This window comes from Nannizzia gypsea, genomic scaffold (genome assembly GCF_000150975.2).
Source record: "Nannizzia gypsea CBS 118893 supercont1.4 genomic scaffold, whole genome shotgun sequence".
Taxonomy (NCBI): Eukaryota; Fungi; Ascomycota; class Eurotiomycetes; order Onygenales; family Arthrodermataceae; genus Nannizzia; species Nannizzia gypsea.
In genome coordinates this window covers 1,002,684-1,019,817 of record NW_003345198.1, presented here as the reverse complement: position 1 = coordinate 1,019,817, position 17,134 = coordinate 1,002,684, and the positions used below count along the sequence as shown (strand labels likewise).

The 17,134-nt window shown below is 47.6% G+C and overlaps 6 protein-coding genes across 6 annotated transcripts in view; 3 read left to right on the top strand and 3 right to left on the bottom strand.

Annotated features, from left to right (window-relative positions):
- The window catches only part of MGYG_05033 (zinc finger protein), a gene marked incomplete at both ends in the record, with an annotated part of 2,362 nt that extends 1,651 nt beyond the window's left edge, over positions 1–711 (bottom strand). The window contains one exon of the mRNA XM_003172394.1: positions 205–711. Coding sequence (XP_003172442.1) covers positions 205–711 — 507 coding nt within the window. The remainder of the gene's footprint in view (positions 1–204) is intronic.
- A 319-nt stretch (positions 712–1,030) lies between these two features.
- MGYG_05032 (hypothetical protein) lies at positions 1,031–1,513 on the top strand (the record flags this gene model as incomplete). Its single annotated transcript, XM_003172393.1, has 2 exons — positions 1,031–1,103; positions 1,278–1,513. The coding sequence occupies 2 exons, from the start codon at positions 1,031–1,033 to the stop codon at positions 1,511–1,513; spliced, it is 309 nt and encodes a 102-aa protein (XP_003172441.1).
- Positions 1,514–7,719: 6,206 nt separating this feature from the next.
- MGYG_05031 (hypothetical protein) lies at positions 7,720–8,264 on the bottom strand (the record flags this gene model as incomplete). Its single annotated transcript, XM_003172392.1, has 3 exons — positions 7,720–7,800; positions 7,867–7,968; positions 8,208–8,264. The coding sequence occupies 3 exons, from the start codon at positions 8,262–8,264 to the stop codon at positions 7,720–7,722; spliced, it is 240 nt and encodes a 79-aa protein (XP_003172440.1).
- Positions 8,265–8,735: 471 nt separating this feature from the next.
- MGYG_05030 (hypothetical protein) lies at positions 8,736–9,141 on the top strand (the record flags this gene model as incomplete). The annotated part of the gene is made up of 3 exons (XM_003172391.1): positions 8,736–8,773; positions 8,837–8,904; positions 8,969–9,141. The coding sequence occupies 3 exons, from the start codon at positions 8,736–8,738 to the stop codon at positions 9,139–9,141; spliced, it is 279 nt and encodes a 92-aa protein (XP_003172439.1).
- Positions 9,142–11,030: 1,889 nt separating this feature from the next.
- MGYG_05029 (hypothetical protein) lies at positions 11,031–12,214 on the top strand (the record flags this gene model as incomplete). The annotated part of the gene is made up of 2 exons (XM_003172390.1): positions 11,031–11,189; positions 11,258–12,214. 2 exons carry the CDS (start codon positions 11,031–11,033, stop codon positions 12,212–12,214), a joined length of 1,116 nt encoding a protein of 371 aa, XP_003172438.1.
- Positions 12,215–12,486: 272 nt separating this feature from the next.
- On the bottom strand, positions 12,487–14,102 carry MGYG_05028 (hypothetical protein; the record flags this gene model as incomplete). The annotated part of the gene is made up of 3 exons (XM_003172389.1): positions 12,487–12,714; positions 12,783–13,274; positions 13,491–14,102. The coding sequence occupies 3 exons, from the start codon at positions 14,100–14,102 to the stop codon at positions 12,487–12,489; spliced, it is 1,332 nt and encodes a 443-aa protein (XP_003172437.1).
- Positions 14,103–17,134: the final 3,032 nt, after the last annotated feature.

Sequence of the window (17,134 nt, the reverse complement as noted above, 5' to 3'; positions counted from 1 at the left end):
GTTTCCTTGCATCTATCTTCATCTGCAACAATAGCCATGACAGCGGGCTGTGGACACAGGATAGACGAAAGATGAAACATAAATCTTGTGTTGGTGGAAGGGGATATAAGCGATATCGCTCGACCAGCAGACACAAGATTTACAGTATACGAAAGGAGGAAGAAAAGAGTGTGTGAGAGAAAACGAGGTCTAGAAAGTACTTACCCACGTAAGGAGTGGAAAACTTTTCGCTCGCATATAGCATCTCAGGTCGATGCTATTTGACAGGAAGTCGTTCGGATACCCTTCGCCAACCATGGCTACCGGCTCCGCACCAACGGAGACGTCGATGTCAAGCCACTGGTCTTGATAAGGGGAGCCTATTGACGAGTTTGTTGCGCTGGGGAGGGAGTGGGTAGAAGCCGAGGAACTGATCGAAGAGTACCGATCGCCCAGCTGAGAGAGCGGGAGAAACTGTGGCGAGCCTGATGGCTTTGGCGCCAGCCTTAAATCACTTTTGGCAGGGTAAAGCAGCGGAGAGTCCAGGGCCAAGGGTTGCTGGAGCATGAACGGGTAAGGATCGCATGAAAGACTGCTATTATGGTTGTATACCCCAAAGAACGCTTGTTGCTGCGGGTCAAGAGAGTCTAGCGGGCTGCTAAAGGCAGACGGATCCATGGGGAGTTGCTGGAGGTAGGATTGCTCGCGAGCAGGGCGCTCCAAAGCGAGCATGACGGAGAGCTGGTTCTTTACGCCCGGTCAAGGAGTAAGAGTATAGAAAAAGAGAAGTAGTGCAAGGAAGAGGCACAACGGAAACGAGGAAAGGAAAATCAAAATAAAGAGAAGCTGAAAGCCCGGGGAGCGTTTATCTCCTTGATCTTCCCTATATCCCACGGTAAAATAGGATTCTAGGCAGACAAAAATGGGCTAGGTCTAATTGGAGGAAACCGAGGTCAGCACATGGGCGATGGACAATCCTTTTTCTTTTGGCAGGTAAAGGGCGATTAATGAGGCAGGAAAGAAAGATAATAATAAATAAATAAAAAGAAAAATGAATCGATTGGGAAAGGAAAAGGAATATTTAGGGCAGAGAAGAAGGGAAACTGGCAGAGCAAGCGATCGATGTGTACAAAAACACTGAGCTGTTTGTCAAGTATATCGCCAAGCTTGAACTTCAGGGCATCGGGGGCGAGTTGATCGATGGACGGGCCGCACCGCTGTTTACAGGCACCAAGAAGGGTGGCAAAGGGCAGCCCTTTTAAATAGCTGCCATGACCACTCACAAAAGACACACCCAGGGGGGAGGGAGAGAGGGGAGCAAAAGGGAGAAAAACAGACGACAACTGGCAAGGGGAGAAGGGAGAAAAGAGAGGTCGAAGTATGGATGGAAGGGACGGAGACGAACCACGCAGAGCCGATCGAAAATTTGGGAGGATGCAATGCGGCGGCCAATAGGCTTGCACAGGTGGCAGTCCAGAGAGTGGACTGGAAACAAGGGCAGGAAGACGAACTGGGTCGTATTTTTTATGACTGATCGGTCAGAGATTCGATCGTTCTGCTAGTTGATGTGAAGATCAGAGTGCTGTGGAGCTGGAAGCTCTTCTTGCTATGAGCACATGTTATTAAGAGGTTGTTTGCCCGTCGATTTTTTTTGGTGAGCTTCGAGCACGAAGTCCGGACGGCCCCAGATAGTATAAGTATGGGCCGAGAGAAGGAGTGGGGGAGAGAAGGAGGCGTCTGTCGGAAAGGGTAAAGGAGATGGAGGGCGTAGGAGGTTGGGAGTTATATAGATGGGTCTGGCAAAGTCCGAGAAGATGAGTGGAAGGAGGAAGAAGGGTGGAGGAGAAAAGAGGCAGAGGATCAATTATATAAAAGGGCTCAGGGCAACAATATTGGAAGAATATGGATGGAAAGACGAGCCAGCCCAGGGAACTCAATATCACTATCAGGTACCGCAATGTAGCTTACCCACGAAACGGGACGCTTCCACTGAGATGGGTATACGTGAGAAAGCATCCACTCGGCCTGCGTGCATGGGACAGGGGGAAAAGGACCGGGGGGCAGGACAGGGATGAACGCCCATATTAATTCTCGACTCTTTTTCCATACAGAGTCCTGGCCGTACCGGTCATTACATACGGCTACCCGAGTGTTTGGGGGAGGTTCTGTATGGGATGGGTACATGGCCCCCTTTCTGCCCAGAGGTCTGCTGCTCTGTATATGCTTTCGTACTGACCGGCGGCTTCCCCGTCGCACGGGAAGCAACCGCGTAAGAGAAATACGGGCCATATCATTCATCGTCATCGTCATGCGGGTGTCGGAGTCTCCTTCGAGTTTAAAAATTAAAATCTTGCGTAGGGCTTAGACGGCGGGGCACGGATGGACAAGCTAATCCATCGTTGTGCTTAGTCGGTTGTGACCCTTCTGATCCTTCTTGATGTTTGTTTCTCTCTTTCCGTTTCCATCTCCCTTTCCATCTCCCTTTCTGTGTGACGCGTTCGATGCTCCCTAGAGACATGCGGTAGCCCTTCAGATCAGGTAACTGGTCTTGACTGGGATACCTTTAACTGACGGACTGGATTTTGGAATTGCGAGCCACAGTCCCCTCTTAGCTTTTAACTCGAAGCCTATGCGCGGATACTTACTATGAAAAGACACGGATGGTTGTTTCAAATCCAAAATAGCAACAGACCAATCGAGTGCCCTCCGGGGAAACTGGCCCGGCGCTCACTGGCTACTGGATCAGAGACGACAAGAGCAACACCCAGCACGAACTCTCTTGGTGTTGCCTTTTGTCTTTCCCCCTTCGTCTCTTTTCTCTCTTTCTTTTTTTTTTCGATTCTCCATCTTTTTGCCAATCCATCAACTTTCGTCACAGAATAACGACTGTAAAAAACAAAAAGAAGAGGAACCTGAAAAGAAATGATTAGTAGAAAAAAAACAAAAGAGGAAAAGACAAATAACAGGAAGAAAGCATGGATACGTCTCTGTCGTCCCACGTAATGTGCAACCCCGGCTATGCAGAAGCCTCTCTTTTGATCTTGAAACTCCGTGTATTCCTCCGCAGAGGGAGGAAAAGAGAGTTAGCCTTTCTAATGGTACCCAGAAAATGCAAAGTATCCTCCATACAGAGTAACAAACTCTCCTTTCCTCTCTCTCTCTTTTTCCCTCTTTCTCTCTTTCCCTTCACCGTCGCTCCGCAAACCCCGGTCAAGGTTTAGTAAACATTCTTGATCCACACCATCCTCTTCCCAGCAAGATAATTGGCCAAAAGCAGCCTTATGGCCACTTTTAGTACTCACCATCAGGTGTGCAAGGATCACGGAGAACCGGTCAACGAACTTTCGCTGCGGTCTGCATGCAAGAATGTTTGTCGTTGAGTGCTCGCCCTCATGCAGGTTCTAGGCGGAAATAATATCAGATTGCTTCCCCTTTGGGACTCCTCTCGATCCGCAATAGGCTATGTTGGAGGAGGTGCGTACGAATCCACCCGGGGATACGATGTGATTTACCTAACCATTCCTCTGTCAACGTGCTTGATAATGACTAGAGAGCTGTCAATCACCGTTGCGCTGCCCAAGCCTGTCCTTTTTCACCGCGGATATGGCGTATAACTATTTCGTTTATGCTGATAAAGTCTCGGTCAACAACTCAACCGTTAACCTCGTCGTTTATCGACCTGCTGCTTGTTTTCCGCTCTCTTTCGGTTCCGCTCCCAGAGGCCTGTCTGTGCTACCCATGTATTTTAGTTGTTCGAAAATGGAACAACTCCTTTTGTCTTACCTGGATGTTGATTAATTGTAACTATACATGGGGCTAGAGAGACAATCTCAACCGATCCACGAATAGTTCAGATCGAATATAGCCGTAATAATAGTATTGTTGAAAATGAATCATTTTAACTCCGTTGTTGTCCGCACGTTTTGTTGAATCTGGGTACCGCACCTCTGGAGCATGATCGGCTGTTCTAGTGTTAATGATTTCCATTATTCCACTGGACTTATTTGGCATAATGCCTTCTCCTTTTCAAGTCCTTCATTCAAAAACCCCCGTCAAAACCTCTTTCCCCGAATCAACCCAGTTAGGGGGAAAAAGGAATACAATAAAGTCTGACATGACGATTTTCGTCGTTGCCCACTGGGTAGCCCTATTGAAGGCCCATCTAGACCCGCAGCTTTCTTTCGATGTACGGAGTAATCTCAAGGTGAGGAGAGTGAGGAGAGTGAGGAGAAAAGATCTTCGCCTTCCCTTTTTCCCTGCTCTGACCGCGAGCTATCGAAAAAAAGACGCAGGGCACAGAATATGTTCTAGAATGCGTTGCACTTGATGTCATCTTACATGGCCTCCTGTCGCATGCCCCCAGACCCGGGTCATAGGGCAGGCTTAAGTTGCTCCGTACATGGGGGGGAGGACTGCTGAGGGGAATTAATGTGCAAGTCAGCATAAACTTCATGCGGAAATTTGGGATGAAATACCACCCTGGTGTCTCTCATCTGACACTAGTAACTAATGCTCCTGTTCCGATCTCCTGAAACTGCACAAAATACTTCTTGCAGATAGTTATTATGTGATGTTTCCCGTGCTTTTCTGACGTATCCGATGTATCTGGTGAAATCCGGTGGGAGGCCTGTCGCTGTCTCGAAATATTCGTACACTTGGCTTTTCCCAGCGCTGCTGCTAGCCCACAACCTTATTGTCTGAACCTCTGCTTGGCTTTAGTCCTGGCTCTCGGGGGCTGGGGTGGGAGAGAGTGTGTGTGAAATCTAGGCGTCGTTGCCATCCGCGTGCAAGTAGCATCTGCCACAGGTTAGCCAGCATGTACCATAGCGATTCTGCATCTGCCCATCAACAACGGCCCGGGACGACATCGAGGACCATCTGCACCAGTCAAGGGCCGCAGTAGCCGAATCGGCTTGCTGCCACTATTTTCCCAATCCAGACTAGCAAGCCTCCCCTCCGCCGAACTCTGCCTGCTGCCCTGTCCCATGCTCGCTTGCTCGTCCGTGGTCGCCGTCCGGACTCTAACTTGCGTCGTCTTGTAAGATTGTGGTAAGATTGATTTCGTGGCTTTGTTTTTGTTTCATTGCTTTTTTGCTTGACGTCCTTTTTCCTTTTTGGGGCTGGCGGTGAACGTTCTGCCAAGGTGCACAACCACAGCCAATGGTGTCGCAAGAAAGCCGGGCGTCATGTCTTACATAAGACCTTGGGGCGCTCTGGTTGGCTCACGGCCGTCTGCTATTTATATCTTTACCGCAACTTTATTGCCGAAAATCAGACTTTCTTTTTCCTTGTGTTATGGTTGATATCAGTGTCCGTTAAGTATTAGAGTACAGAGTACGGAGTATGGAGGGAAACGTAAGGCAGGTTGGGTGAGTGACAGTGAGCATCCGGAGAGTGGTTAGCGATGCGACTGCAAGCTCCCGTCAGGTAGCATCGGTTATTTGAATGAGAGCGGCTCCTGCAGGGAAATCTGCGGCCATTTGGCATCCGGAGGAACGCGGGCTGCCTCCTGCTGTTCCATCGAAGTAACGTAAGGAATGCAACTCAAGAAGATCGTTTCGATTCCTTCATGTACTATGGATGAAACAGTTATCGGCTCCCTTATGCCTAGGTTGAAGGTCCTGTGGCTTGCGGCTCAGGAGATGACCTCTACGGAGTATTAACTCGCCATACTAAAAAAAATCGGCGATTCAAGTCTCGGACCGTCGGCAACCAGATATCGACCCCCATGGTTCAGTTTCCACTTGATACAATATCAGACGAGATGGCCCATTTCCCGCCCTCTACGGAGTAGTTAGTATGCCCTTAAGTATGCTTAAGTTGGTATCCACCAGAGTTCAAGTCAAGTCTTGGTGACAAGCTCGCTTCTTGTCTGCAACCATCCGTTACATTTTATATTACCTTAATTGCGCCTCCTGTGTCTTTTTCTCGAACTTGGCCCACATGGCATTGTCAGCCGTCTCTCTCCACCAAGAGAGACCATGTATAGAAACGTTGAGAGGTTTTCTTCATCCTTCGTTAAGTTGTGCCGTTATGCCCGCCCAGCATGACACGAGCAAGGAGGGTAAAGCAGATCATTTTTCGTGATACAAGAAGACAATACTGTTCACGGTGAGCATGACGCCACATGCATGACGATGTTATGCAAACCTAGTTCCACCGTATCGCAAGAGCTTCAATCTTTCACCAAGCCATGGTGCTCGTTGGTATCTTGTGGCGGTGCTCTCTCCGTATGGACTATCTCCCATACGTACACGGTATTGATGTACAAGCATACAGAAAAGTACTCTGCGCATGTTGCGGTGGAAATAATTTGAGCCTCATCCGAATTGTCATCTCCCCCTTTTTTTCCCGTACATCACTCAAGTTGGCCGGAATAATCCTGGACACAGCTCAGGGATGTTAAGGCACTATTGAAATGATAGTTTTGGCCCATTTGCGTTCGCTCGTCGATCAACAAGAATACAAAAAAACCACGTACGCGGTGAGGTATGGAGTATCACACATTCTTCTGACGATGAAACCCATTTTTTTTCCTGTCTGATAACATACAGTAGTTTACCGCACATAAAAAAGTTGGGATAGTTTTTGATGATTGCTCTCGTATCAACCACGCTTGTTCCAAGCCTTGGTCCTGGGTGGAGATGATCAGCTTTCACATCCAGCCAGGAGGAGAAGGGGTGTGAAAAAAAGACTTTCTTACTTACATAGGGCATCCTGCATAATGTAGGCTTAATAATAACAGAGTGATCACTTTTCTTACCGAGAGACCGGTGATCCCGCACGATCCATGCAGAAGGAGAAGCCCTTTTCTCGCAATCGCCTGAAACGGACCTCCTAATCCCTGACCACCACGTATAATAACCGCAAGGGCCGCTGTTTGCTATAGGGCAGGCCAGAAAACCATTTATCAGACGGAGACGAAGAAAAAGAAAATTTGTTACTCCGTACAAAGCACTGGATTCTGCGCATCCGATATCACCCATCGTCGTTTTTCGAAAATGAGTTACCAGTTTCCACTTTTCAAGCTCAAGCTTTTTGACAAATCGCCCTCCCGCGTCGTGGTAGAAGAGTGTTGGTGTGCCGTATCTCCGTCCGAGATGACAGATGATCTACTGGAGACGTCTAAACAAAAATCCACCAGAAAGCACCGAGCAGCAAATCGTCCGTCCACCAAGCGGGTTTCGTACGAACCCCATCTTTCCCCGTGTATGGACCATCATCCGCAACCGGCGCGCGGAAAACAACAAGTACGGAGTAGAACGGCGAAGGAACAATGATTTTTGGGGCGCTTAGTTCTCTTCACCCTTCATCTTCGGAATTACCGAGTATTGAGTAGCTAGGATAACCCGTTAGCTATTTAGTTAGTTATGATGCTAGTTAACCCAGTCCTGGCATGTAACTCGCTGGTGCTGAACCAAGCCATGTGTGTTCTCATCGATGACTGTTAAGCGGTTTCGATAGTTTGGCATCCGCAATCACTAATCGTACAAACGTCTGTCAAATGGGTAGCGTCAACTTAGGCGGATTCCGGTGCGTGACAGTTGGCTAGACTGCAGCCACGTTTGATAGAGACCCGATCCTCAGGCAAGGAAAAAGCCTTTACTCAGGCGACAGCACAGGATAGTAGTACTCCGTAAGTGAAGACCTGTGTCCCAAGAGTTCGCTAACATGTATGCCGCGCAAAAATATGCCTTGAAGCTGCTTGGCAATCAGCAGGAGGAACGAGATAGGGCTGAGTCACTTAACTACTTCTTTGCTGTCCCCAGTTTCCCGTCGTCCGCGCAAGCCAGCCCAACAAATACCATGACCAGCGGCAGGCTATATCCACAATAATATCAGTGCGTGTATTTTTCGCTTCTCAAGTCTCCCGTAAAAAGGACTTACGGGAACACCGGAAGAAGGAAGACACACACACTTTGTGCAGTAAAGGGGTAGAGGGCATGAGAAATTGTTTGTTATTTTTCCTTCATCCCTGTAGTTAGATAACTAACAGCACTAGATATCAGCCCTATGCATCCTTCAAACGGGCTCGTACTGTCGACATCCTAATCTATCAATCAAAAGATGTAGACACCCAGAGTAACTCGTTGTACTCGGGCGTGTATTATGATTAGCCTGTAAGTTATTTCGTTACACATGAAAGGACAAGGACGAATCCGAATTAGCCCAAAGTTATATGCATGCACGTATGCAGGCCAGATGGGAGGGGAAACCTCGCGGTTCACCTGTTCAATTCGCAGAACCATGAGAGCCTCTCCTGCCAATCTTGCGGTCAGTGCCATCTTGTGCTTAGGTTTCTTAAGGCTGTCTCTCCATAGTTTAGGCCATGGGGTTTGGATTTTTTTTTTTTTTTTTTGAATTTTTTGAATTTTTCTGAAGGGTCTGCCAGGATGCATGCAGAATTTGGTTACATCTAGCGCTTCGACCAATGGTGGTCATGATGTTGACGGCGATCAGAACGCTCGATACTCAGCCTTGTGAGAACCTGGACACGTTGAATTGTTGATTAATGATCACGTACGATGTATATTCCTAGATAGGCGAGCGTCATTTTAGTAACTTATGATAATCTTGGCCTTAAAGGTTTCGTCTAACCGTTTCTAGACCACTCTCTAGACGGTTTCTATCGCTTTTGCGTTCCTGTAGGCCATTTTTATTTTGCTCCGAAGATGTTATTATTCACCTCCTGTGCGACAATGCGGTAACTAGAGATAGGACAAATCAGTCCTTGATTTCCATTTTCGTGTTAAGCCATGGTTGCGACAAACTCACTGGTAGATGAATTTACCTCGTAAGTAATCAAGTTAGGTTACATGTCCTTTGCTGGCACACGTTGACTTCGGCAGTTTGATAGTGAAAAAGAGGGCGTAGACATCTCACTGGTTGAAGAGCGTGTATGGCTAAAGTTAACTCCAGAAACGTGTCACCACCCTGCACACAGAGCATCCAAAGACTAGGACGTCCTTGCATAGCTGACATTCTCTAGCTAAAATCGTGAAGAAAGGGGACGGAAAGAAGACAAAGAGGAATATGGAGGCACCAAACATCCCATTTACATTGGGTATCATAGTTCCTGGTTGTCTGAACCGCTACCCCTATTGCACCTGCATCCACCACGAGGCTTGGGATATGCATACGCAGCAGGCTAAGACCCGATGAACGAACCAAGGCGAAGCTTACCCGACTCATCGGTCTAACTTGTCAAAAGCAGCCCAGCCCTACCCTAGCTCCTTTCTTTCCGTGTCGGCGTCTTTGACTAGACGGTTGATATCAATATATTTAGAGTAAAAACTCCGGTGGAGACACAACGTGGTACCATAATGCGCCCGCGAATACCAAAGTTAAAAAGGAAAGAGAGGTGGATTGAACCTGCACAGAGGGAGGCCTCGTTGGCGAAGAAGTGATTGTCAGCACCTGATTTGATTCCTAGTTAAATTGCGGACTCGACACTTGACACGAAGCGGGCCATCATCCTTCAACAGGGGGAGAGTTTTTTGACGGATAGCACTGTTGAGGTACGTGGGTGTGGACGATGATGTTTGCATAATCCCCTTCAATTACTGAAAATTGTAGGGGTAGGATTGGTCTTTCGGTCGTACCATGGAAATCCTTCTTTATCTGGGAGCCCGAGAAACGGAGGTCTTTCTTTTCCAAGTTGCTGTTAGCATGATAGGACCAGGATAACATGGTTGATCGGAACGAGTAGCCATCCAGCATCACTCCAACCACACTTGATCGTATTGTTAGTAATATAAATATACAAATATCATTTCATATAGACACGAGGTGCCCAGGGTATCTAAGACATGGGTACAACAAGCTCCAGCATTTAGACGTCCATGCATAGCCTGTGAGGAGCCGCCTCCAATGATATCGTAAACCTTTGGTATGGACTAGCAGCTCTGAAACAAGTAAAGTAAACGTTTTATAGTGGAAAAGAGGGCTCAGAGACAACGGGTGTACAATGACGACTCGGCTCGGAAACATTCCAAATGTAAATATTGGTCTCTTTGTATTACTTCTGGAAGTATGCCACATGCAAATTAGCGATGGTGGCAGGCAGGACCCTTGAGCTCGTTGACGCTCACCAAATCATCCGTAGATAAGCTGTCTAAAGAGGTAATCTGGGTGAAGCCATGGCGTGCCCCCTGTTGGTGACGACGCGGGATATCAGAATTTAGGCTAAGCCACCGCCTAGGCAGGCGTCCGAATCGTCGGTGCCTACCTTGTTACACGCAGCAATTCCTACAATCTCTCCTAGTCAAAACGGGTCACCATGTCCTCGTTATGATAGGTTATTCACTTCCCTTCTAGCAATGAAGAGAATACAAAGTCCCTGCACCCAGTGTAACCACACCTCTCAGGAAGCCCTAATAGACAACAGCTTGTCATTGAGGGGTTTCATCCGATAACTTGGACCGCACCAAAGAGATCATGGAGGAATTCCCCAGACAGGTATGTCTTGCGTGATGGTGTTTTCATGCGGTGTTGCTCCGGATAGATGTATGATATCAATATAGTTCAGTGACCAGTTTAAGTATATTTCACCTCTGGTGCGCACACACCCGCTCCCTCTTCTCTCTCTTTTTTTTTTGAGGGAGACGACATAAGTTGCGCGGCCTACTTGATATTTCGCCTCTGAGGCCTGAGTATCATCGTCCTATATTCGGGATATTTTGATGCCTGGACGCCTTAACGTCTGCACTTTCACGAAGGTATGTTTCGCGTCGCTCGAAGCCAGGTTGAGGCTTCCAATTCAGTATAAGAGCCAATTTACCAAGGGCCTGGCATATGAACCTCTCAAAGAATAGAAATAATATCACATACGGATTTTTCAGTGGTATATCTGGTATCGAGGCGTGTGTTCGGCGCGTAGTTTTGATGACTTGACGTTGTTAGTGTTAGTGTTATGAGGTTGCGGCTCGTGGGATTTGGCTTTTGGTGACAAACAACGTCAACAGCGGCAATCGACTTGCAGGTTCATCCACACGTACTTCGTACATCTTCATCCACAAAGTACAGGGCGGAGGACCGTAGTTAGAACAAATATGAATACCAAAGAAGAGACCCGAGACAATATGATGTTACTCGGGCTCTCGGAGCACCTTTCCTCGCTTGTTGCACGACGATTTACTGCAGCAAAGAATGCTGGGTCGCTCGTCTTCTCGCAGACAGAGGTGACTTCGCTGCAGTCATCTAGTATTCCCGTGAGCTATATCTCCTTGCTGAAGCTGCCCTGTCTATATTGTTTCCGTTTGCTGATATCGATAGACAGTTCCAACTCAGATACTGCCCTGCATTGGCTGTGAAACCGACGAACAAATCTCCGCAACCAGGGAGCACAACCACTGCCAATGCCACGAAACCAAAGAAGATTGACCCTTTTGAGAACCCTCATACAGACCTTCTAATAGCTCAGATACCGGCCTCAGGTCCCACCCATACCCTCGTTCTAAACAAATTCCCTGTTATCCCAAACCATTTCATCCTGGCAACAAAAGCCTTTAAACCGCAGACACACCTTCTGGAGGTGGACGATCTCCATGCAGCATTTGCATGCCTGAAGGAGTGGGAAAAGCCGGCGGGTGAGCTGTGCGGCGATGAGAATGTGCAAGTCGCAAAGAAACAGAAACGCCTCTTTGCCTTCTTTAATTCTGGCGAGCATAGTGGTGCAAGCCAGCCCCATAGACATCTGCAATTCCTCCCAGTCGAGGACATGCATCAAGTTGATGATGTAGCGAATTGGACACCATTAATTGATGGCGAGAGCCTCACTGAGAAGGGAGAAACCTCGGAACTATTGCAGCGGCCAAAACTGCCATTCGTTACTTATACCGCACCTTTATCGCATAATTCAACCCCCGAGGAGTTGCATCGAGCATACCTTTCTTTGTATGCAATGGCAGTCACTGCGGCTGCTCAACATTCGGAGGCACTGTTGCAGGGAATTTCAGACTCGGGGTCACTTGGAACTGAGGGTGAAGCTGTGATAAGCTACAACTTAGCTATGACGACGTCAAGAATGATGATTTGTCCTCGCAGGAGTGAGCACGCCTGGATCCCGTTGGAAACGGAAGTCAAGGAAGGCCTTGTTGATGAGGGCCTGGTGAAGCTTAATGGGACCATACTCGCAGGAACACTCATGGTTAAAGCTGAAGCGGAGTGGAATACCCTCAGACAGCAGCCATCTATGCTAGAAAAGGTACTCAGCACCGTTGGAATACCGACCTAGTTTGAGACCTTTTAGCAACTTTATTACATATCCTGTAACATATTCCCTTGTTACATGGACATCTTTCACCACGTCATTTGCCTCTAGGTTTCATATATATACCTTCGCACGCCCTTTGATGTGCGTCCATGGCCTGGGACACATCACGATATTACATTACATCACGAGAATACTAACATTCAGTACATTTTTATTAATCTATTTACATTGATTATTTCTATCGAGCTCTTGGGAGCTAAACGGAATCACACTAGTTCCACCTCATATTCGAGCTAAAACGCCATGTTCAAAGACGCTTGCTGAACATAAGCATGATTGCGTTGCAATTCCGCCCATTTCTTCTTACATGTCGCATTTCCGAAGTGATATGAACCGCCCTTCTTCCAAATGTAGTCTCCAACTTGTTTCCAGGAAATTTTTGGCGGTAGCAGTTCGTCACCGATGACTGAGATTGACTGTGGCTCGGCAAATCGTTGCACAGCTTCACAAAGAAGTTTCAGCTACTCCAAACCACGTTAGCCTTATTCGTTCTCTTGATGAATTGATTAGGTTTAGGTCATATACTCACATCGCTGTCCTGCCAACCAGGCTTCCTCACTCGAAGCTCTTTTCTTTTTGTCAGGCTTCTAAAACGGCCTCGCAGGGTTGACTCTGCCACAGTGAACTTCCCTTTCGCCTTAATTTCCTTATACGACATTCCTGCGAGCTTGCACTTTATAAGGAACGCATCTCTATCGTCATTTCTTTGACAGTGAGAGCCACATGCCTTCCTCTTGGCCTGTTCATTCTCACCGCCGTTGAGTGTATACTGCTCTCCTGCGTCCGTGTCTGCGTTAGAGCTAGCCCTGGAATAGTCCTCGTTTGAGCTGTCCAAGTCAGGGCCATCGAAGTACATATAGCTCTCAGTGGTGGCTAGAGGATCGGGTTTTTTTGCTGTTAACGGAAGCTCTGGAGTTGCTATGCTTGATGATGCTGAAGAGAAGGGTGAACTTGGGCCGCAATAAAAGCCAAAGGCATTGCTATAACTATCATTGTTCGTTTCCCATGGCGAACTTGGGTACTGGGTCGGGGTACTAGTCACGTTTGAACAGGGAATGCCTATCCACGGATGCGGTTGGGGTTCAATGTAAGGGATACTTGGATATAATACGTCTTGGGTATATAATGAGTAAAATCCGGCATCGGTCGTTTCCGTACATTCTGTGATGCCCAGTGACATATGATACCCTGATACCAGATGCTCTGAATTCCCACACACCCTCCCCACTTCTCTTACTGTGGAAGCGGTAAGGGGAAGAATATCGGGGCCAGATGTCATCTGCCACTCGCACGACTGGCATGCATTGCCATTGCCAGGGCCTGGTGATGCACTCAATGCGGGAGTAGGTTGCCAGTTTTCATAAGGGGGGGTTTGAGGCGGTTGCTCTATCGGCATTGTCGTTGGGGAGACTTCGCGTTGTGACTGAGTTCTAGGGACTGCATTGGGTTGATTTTTGCTGCCATGCAGGGTTGGGCTTTTCACACTAGCCATGATTCTTGAAGGAGTAGAGGTATTAGAATGATTATTCCTCCAGCTTTTTACCCATATACCAATGTCTTTCTGGGTTAGGCGCCCAGTTTCGTCCCGATTCGTTTTCTCGTGATCTTCTTCGTGCTGGAGTGGGCAATGGGAACTCATCGTTTGCTGTTTCATTTGGGTTTCGTTTGTCTCGGACGAGGTATCACTCTTTGAGGTATAAAAAGTCTCGCTCTGGGCTCCAACTAATTGATATGGCATATCTACCGGATAGGGTGAACCGTTAAAGATCAATACGTCTTCGTTTAAACTAATATGGCTCAGGCTGTTCGAAGATGTACCAATGCGTCTGAATTGCCGGTTGGAAGCCATTTAAGAATTCCCGAGTCGCTATGGGAGGCTTTAATACCTTGATCCGCAAAGTCGGTCCCAGCCCTGACCAACTGGAGGGATTTTGCCCCTGTGTTGCACACCAGGATCCGGGTAACGAGGCACGATGCAGAAAGGAAATTTCCGACCGGTATTTGCCTACTTTTCTTTTTGTCCTTCTGAAATTGTTTCACCTCGGGTTGATTTTGAGAGGCGGTGAGGTCGATCGCAATAGCTCTTAGGAGGCCTTTCTTTATATCGCGGAGAAGTGAGGATGATGGTGAGGATATTTGTGAATATGGCTCGTTGATGTTGTTCAGTGCAAATCAATGGTGCTTGGTTAATCCAGGTGTTGTTATCGAATAGTAATATCGACCTTTTTATGGAAGAGGGGTGTATCTATAGATAATGACGGCGTCCGCAATACTTGAACACTTTATATAATGAAAAATTCATTGCAATGCAAGGCTATCTTGACACCCGAAGACTATACTTTAACTGTCAGGCTTTTCCCATTTCTTCTTCCTTCCCCCTAACCTCCTACCTGCCAGGTCTGTTCAAACGATCGACCTGGTTAGATAGGAGCCTCTCCCAATGAGCATTCTAGAATATTTCCCCTGGCCGGGGAGAAGGCAACCTCTTTAGGCCGGTATGCGGTTCCAGACCTATTCTTTGCACTTCTGCCGCATGACTGAACATTGCTTTTATCCATGCGTTGCGCTAGGGAACCAGGCGGATCCCGCAAGTTTTGTGTGTGTGGGAGACAACTAGAAAGCGGGTGGGATGCTGAAGATGTTTCCTCAACATAGTCGTGTTGTCATGGCTTCCGCCGGGGCAAGTTGGCTGCATATCCTAGACTTAGGGTGCAACCTGCAGCCTACTCATGGCGCCAGGTTCAAACTGTGTATGTAGGTCGGGCACATGCAGGTCATCGTGGTCAGATTAATATCCCATGTTTTCTTTTCTGTATCCTTCTCTTTCCTAAAATACTCAACCTCTGTCCTTTCCAGTAACCCCAACTCGGAGAAGAAAATCTTTCAGCGGATTTTAAGTTCTACCCGGGGTTGTATTCCCTTTCCTTTTTCCAGGTTGCCAACTTGCTTTTCTTTATTATTATCTTGCCATCATGCTGGCATTGATGGTTTGGGGGTGAATTTACCAGCACGCGTGAATTTGAAAGGTGTGGTGCCTGACCGGTGTTTAGCGTCAAGTTGAAAATGATATGAGACAGAGATCTTTGTTTCGAAAGGTGCATATGCTTGATCCTCCTAGCTCGAAGGGGACTGCATTTCGGAAATTTATTCCATTTGGCCTGAGACTGAGCGATCACAGAGGGATCGGAATGTTTCAGGGGTGCGACTTCATATGTGTTCTTTGTCTATAGAACGGATTCTACCATTTCTCATTGTTGACCTCACAAGAATGGCGGTGCGAAATATAGGTTAGCACACCGACAATTAGTACGGAGTAACTGGTGGAAGTGTGGTCGAATTTGCCAGAATACGGGACATATGGCAGTGTTGGCGAGCCATCTCCTTTAGAACATTGGTGGAAGCAGGGCAGTGCGGGAGAGTATGAGTGCGGCAGCAGCCTAGTGCGCACAGGGAATTCCAAAAAGGAGTCCATTGGGTGTATTTTCGGCGTCAGCAGCTGAGGAACCCATCTCGAAATTGATTGGTATGCAACGCGTCAATCTGAGATTGGATTAGCTCAGCATTTGATAGCAGCATTGCCTCTTTGCGATATTGTGGCCCCCCCGCCCTAGGGGGTTCGTCTATCACCCCTCTCCAGGGTTTTCTTTTCTTCTTTATATTTTTTTTTTCAGGTTTATATCCAAACCAGCTCCCGTCAGAATGGAAATTTTCTTGCAAATACCCTTCCAACGCTTATGGTTGGCTACCGGAACGGGACTTGGCACCAATCTCGCATGCTGCATTGTCGCTAAAATCATGCAGATACCTTTGTTTTCCTACTATGGAAGGTTCTTCAGTGTTTCAGTGCATAACGGAGGGAAAATGGGAGATTGCTTGGTGGTTGCTTAATGTATAAGAATCCAATGACGTAGGCATCCATGCTTTTCCTTCACCATTTATCATTTTTCAGCGCAGAGGCCATTGGGTCATTTAAGCGTTGTTTGGCTTTCGGGTAGGATGGGGACATTCCCGGGGAGGCGCCGCAGAGGCTAAAATTAAACCTTGCTCATTGGTAGGCGCTAGAGGAAAGGGACGGATCACCTGGCACCGTACACCCAACACCATTTGCTGACGGGTCCCTGAGGTTTATAATCTGCACAAGGAGCTGAGTGCAGCCTGTATCAACTTTGTAAGGAGTATCCTATTCCATTTTTCGTCGCCATGGGCGCTCTATACGTCAAACGGCCAGGCACTATTCTAAGTCGGAAAGCTCGATACCTTAGCCAGAACCTAAAAGATCGCCTCTAGAGTATTTCTGTTTCCAGATAGGATATTGTTAGTCCGTATCGCTCGTCGATGTACAGGACTGGGTGGACTTCTTGTGGTCTTGGGTCAAGATTATATGTCCGGGGAATGCGTGGTAAACATCTTTCGATCATGAACTGTAGTTTGGTGTACTCCGTACGGTCATCCAAAAATAGCCTCCGTGTGGACCATAGTACTGGTTTCTGCGGTGCGGCTCTCGCTATTTTGAAAACAATTCAGCCCTACACCGGCTGTGCGGGTCATATCTATACCAAACTAACCGCAGACTGCATAAACTGGCAGGATGCAGGTGGTATGAGGTAAAATGATCGGCAACAAAACGGATGGGGAGAATGTTCGTCAATTCTTCTATACAGCATTCTCAATGAGGCAGTTCAATTCTGATTTCCTAAATGGGCGGGTAAAAACGCCACAGACAAGGAATAAACGGCACAGGAACTATGGGATTGGGTATGACATATCCGTTCCGATCGCCCAACCCCGTATTCGGGATATCACTAGGCCGAGAGCTCCAGGATGTGATCATTTGAGAGGCAAACAGTAGCTGGTCGAAGTGGGGGATAAACGGCCTAATGC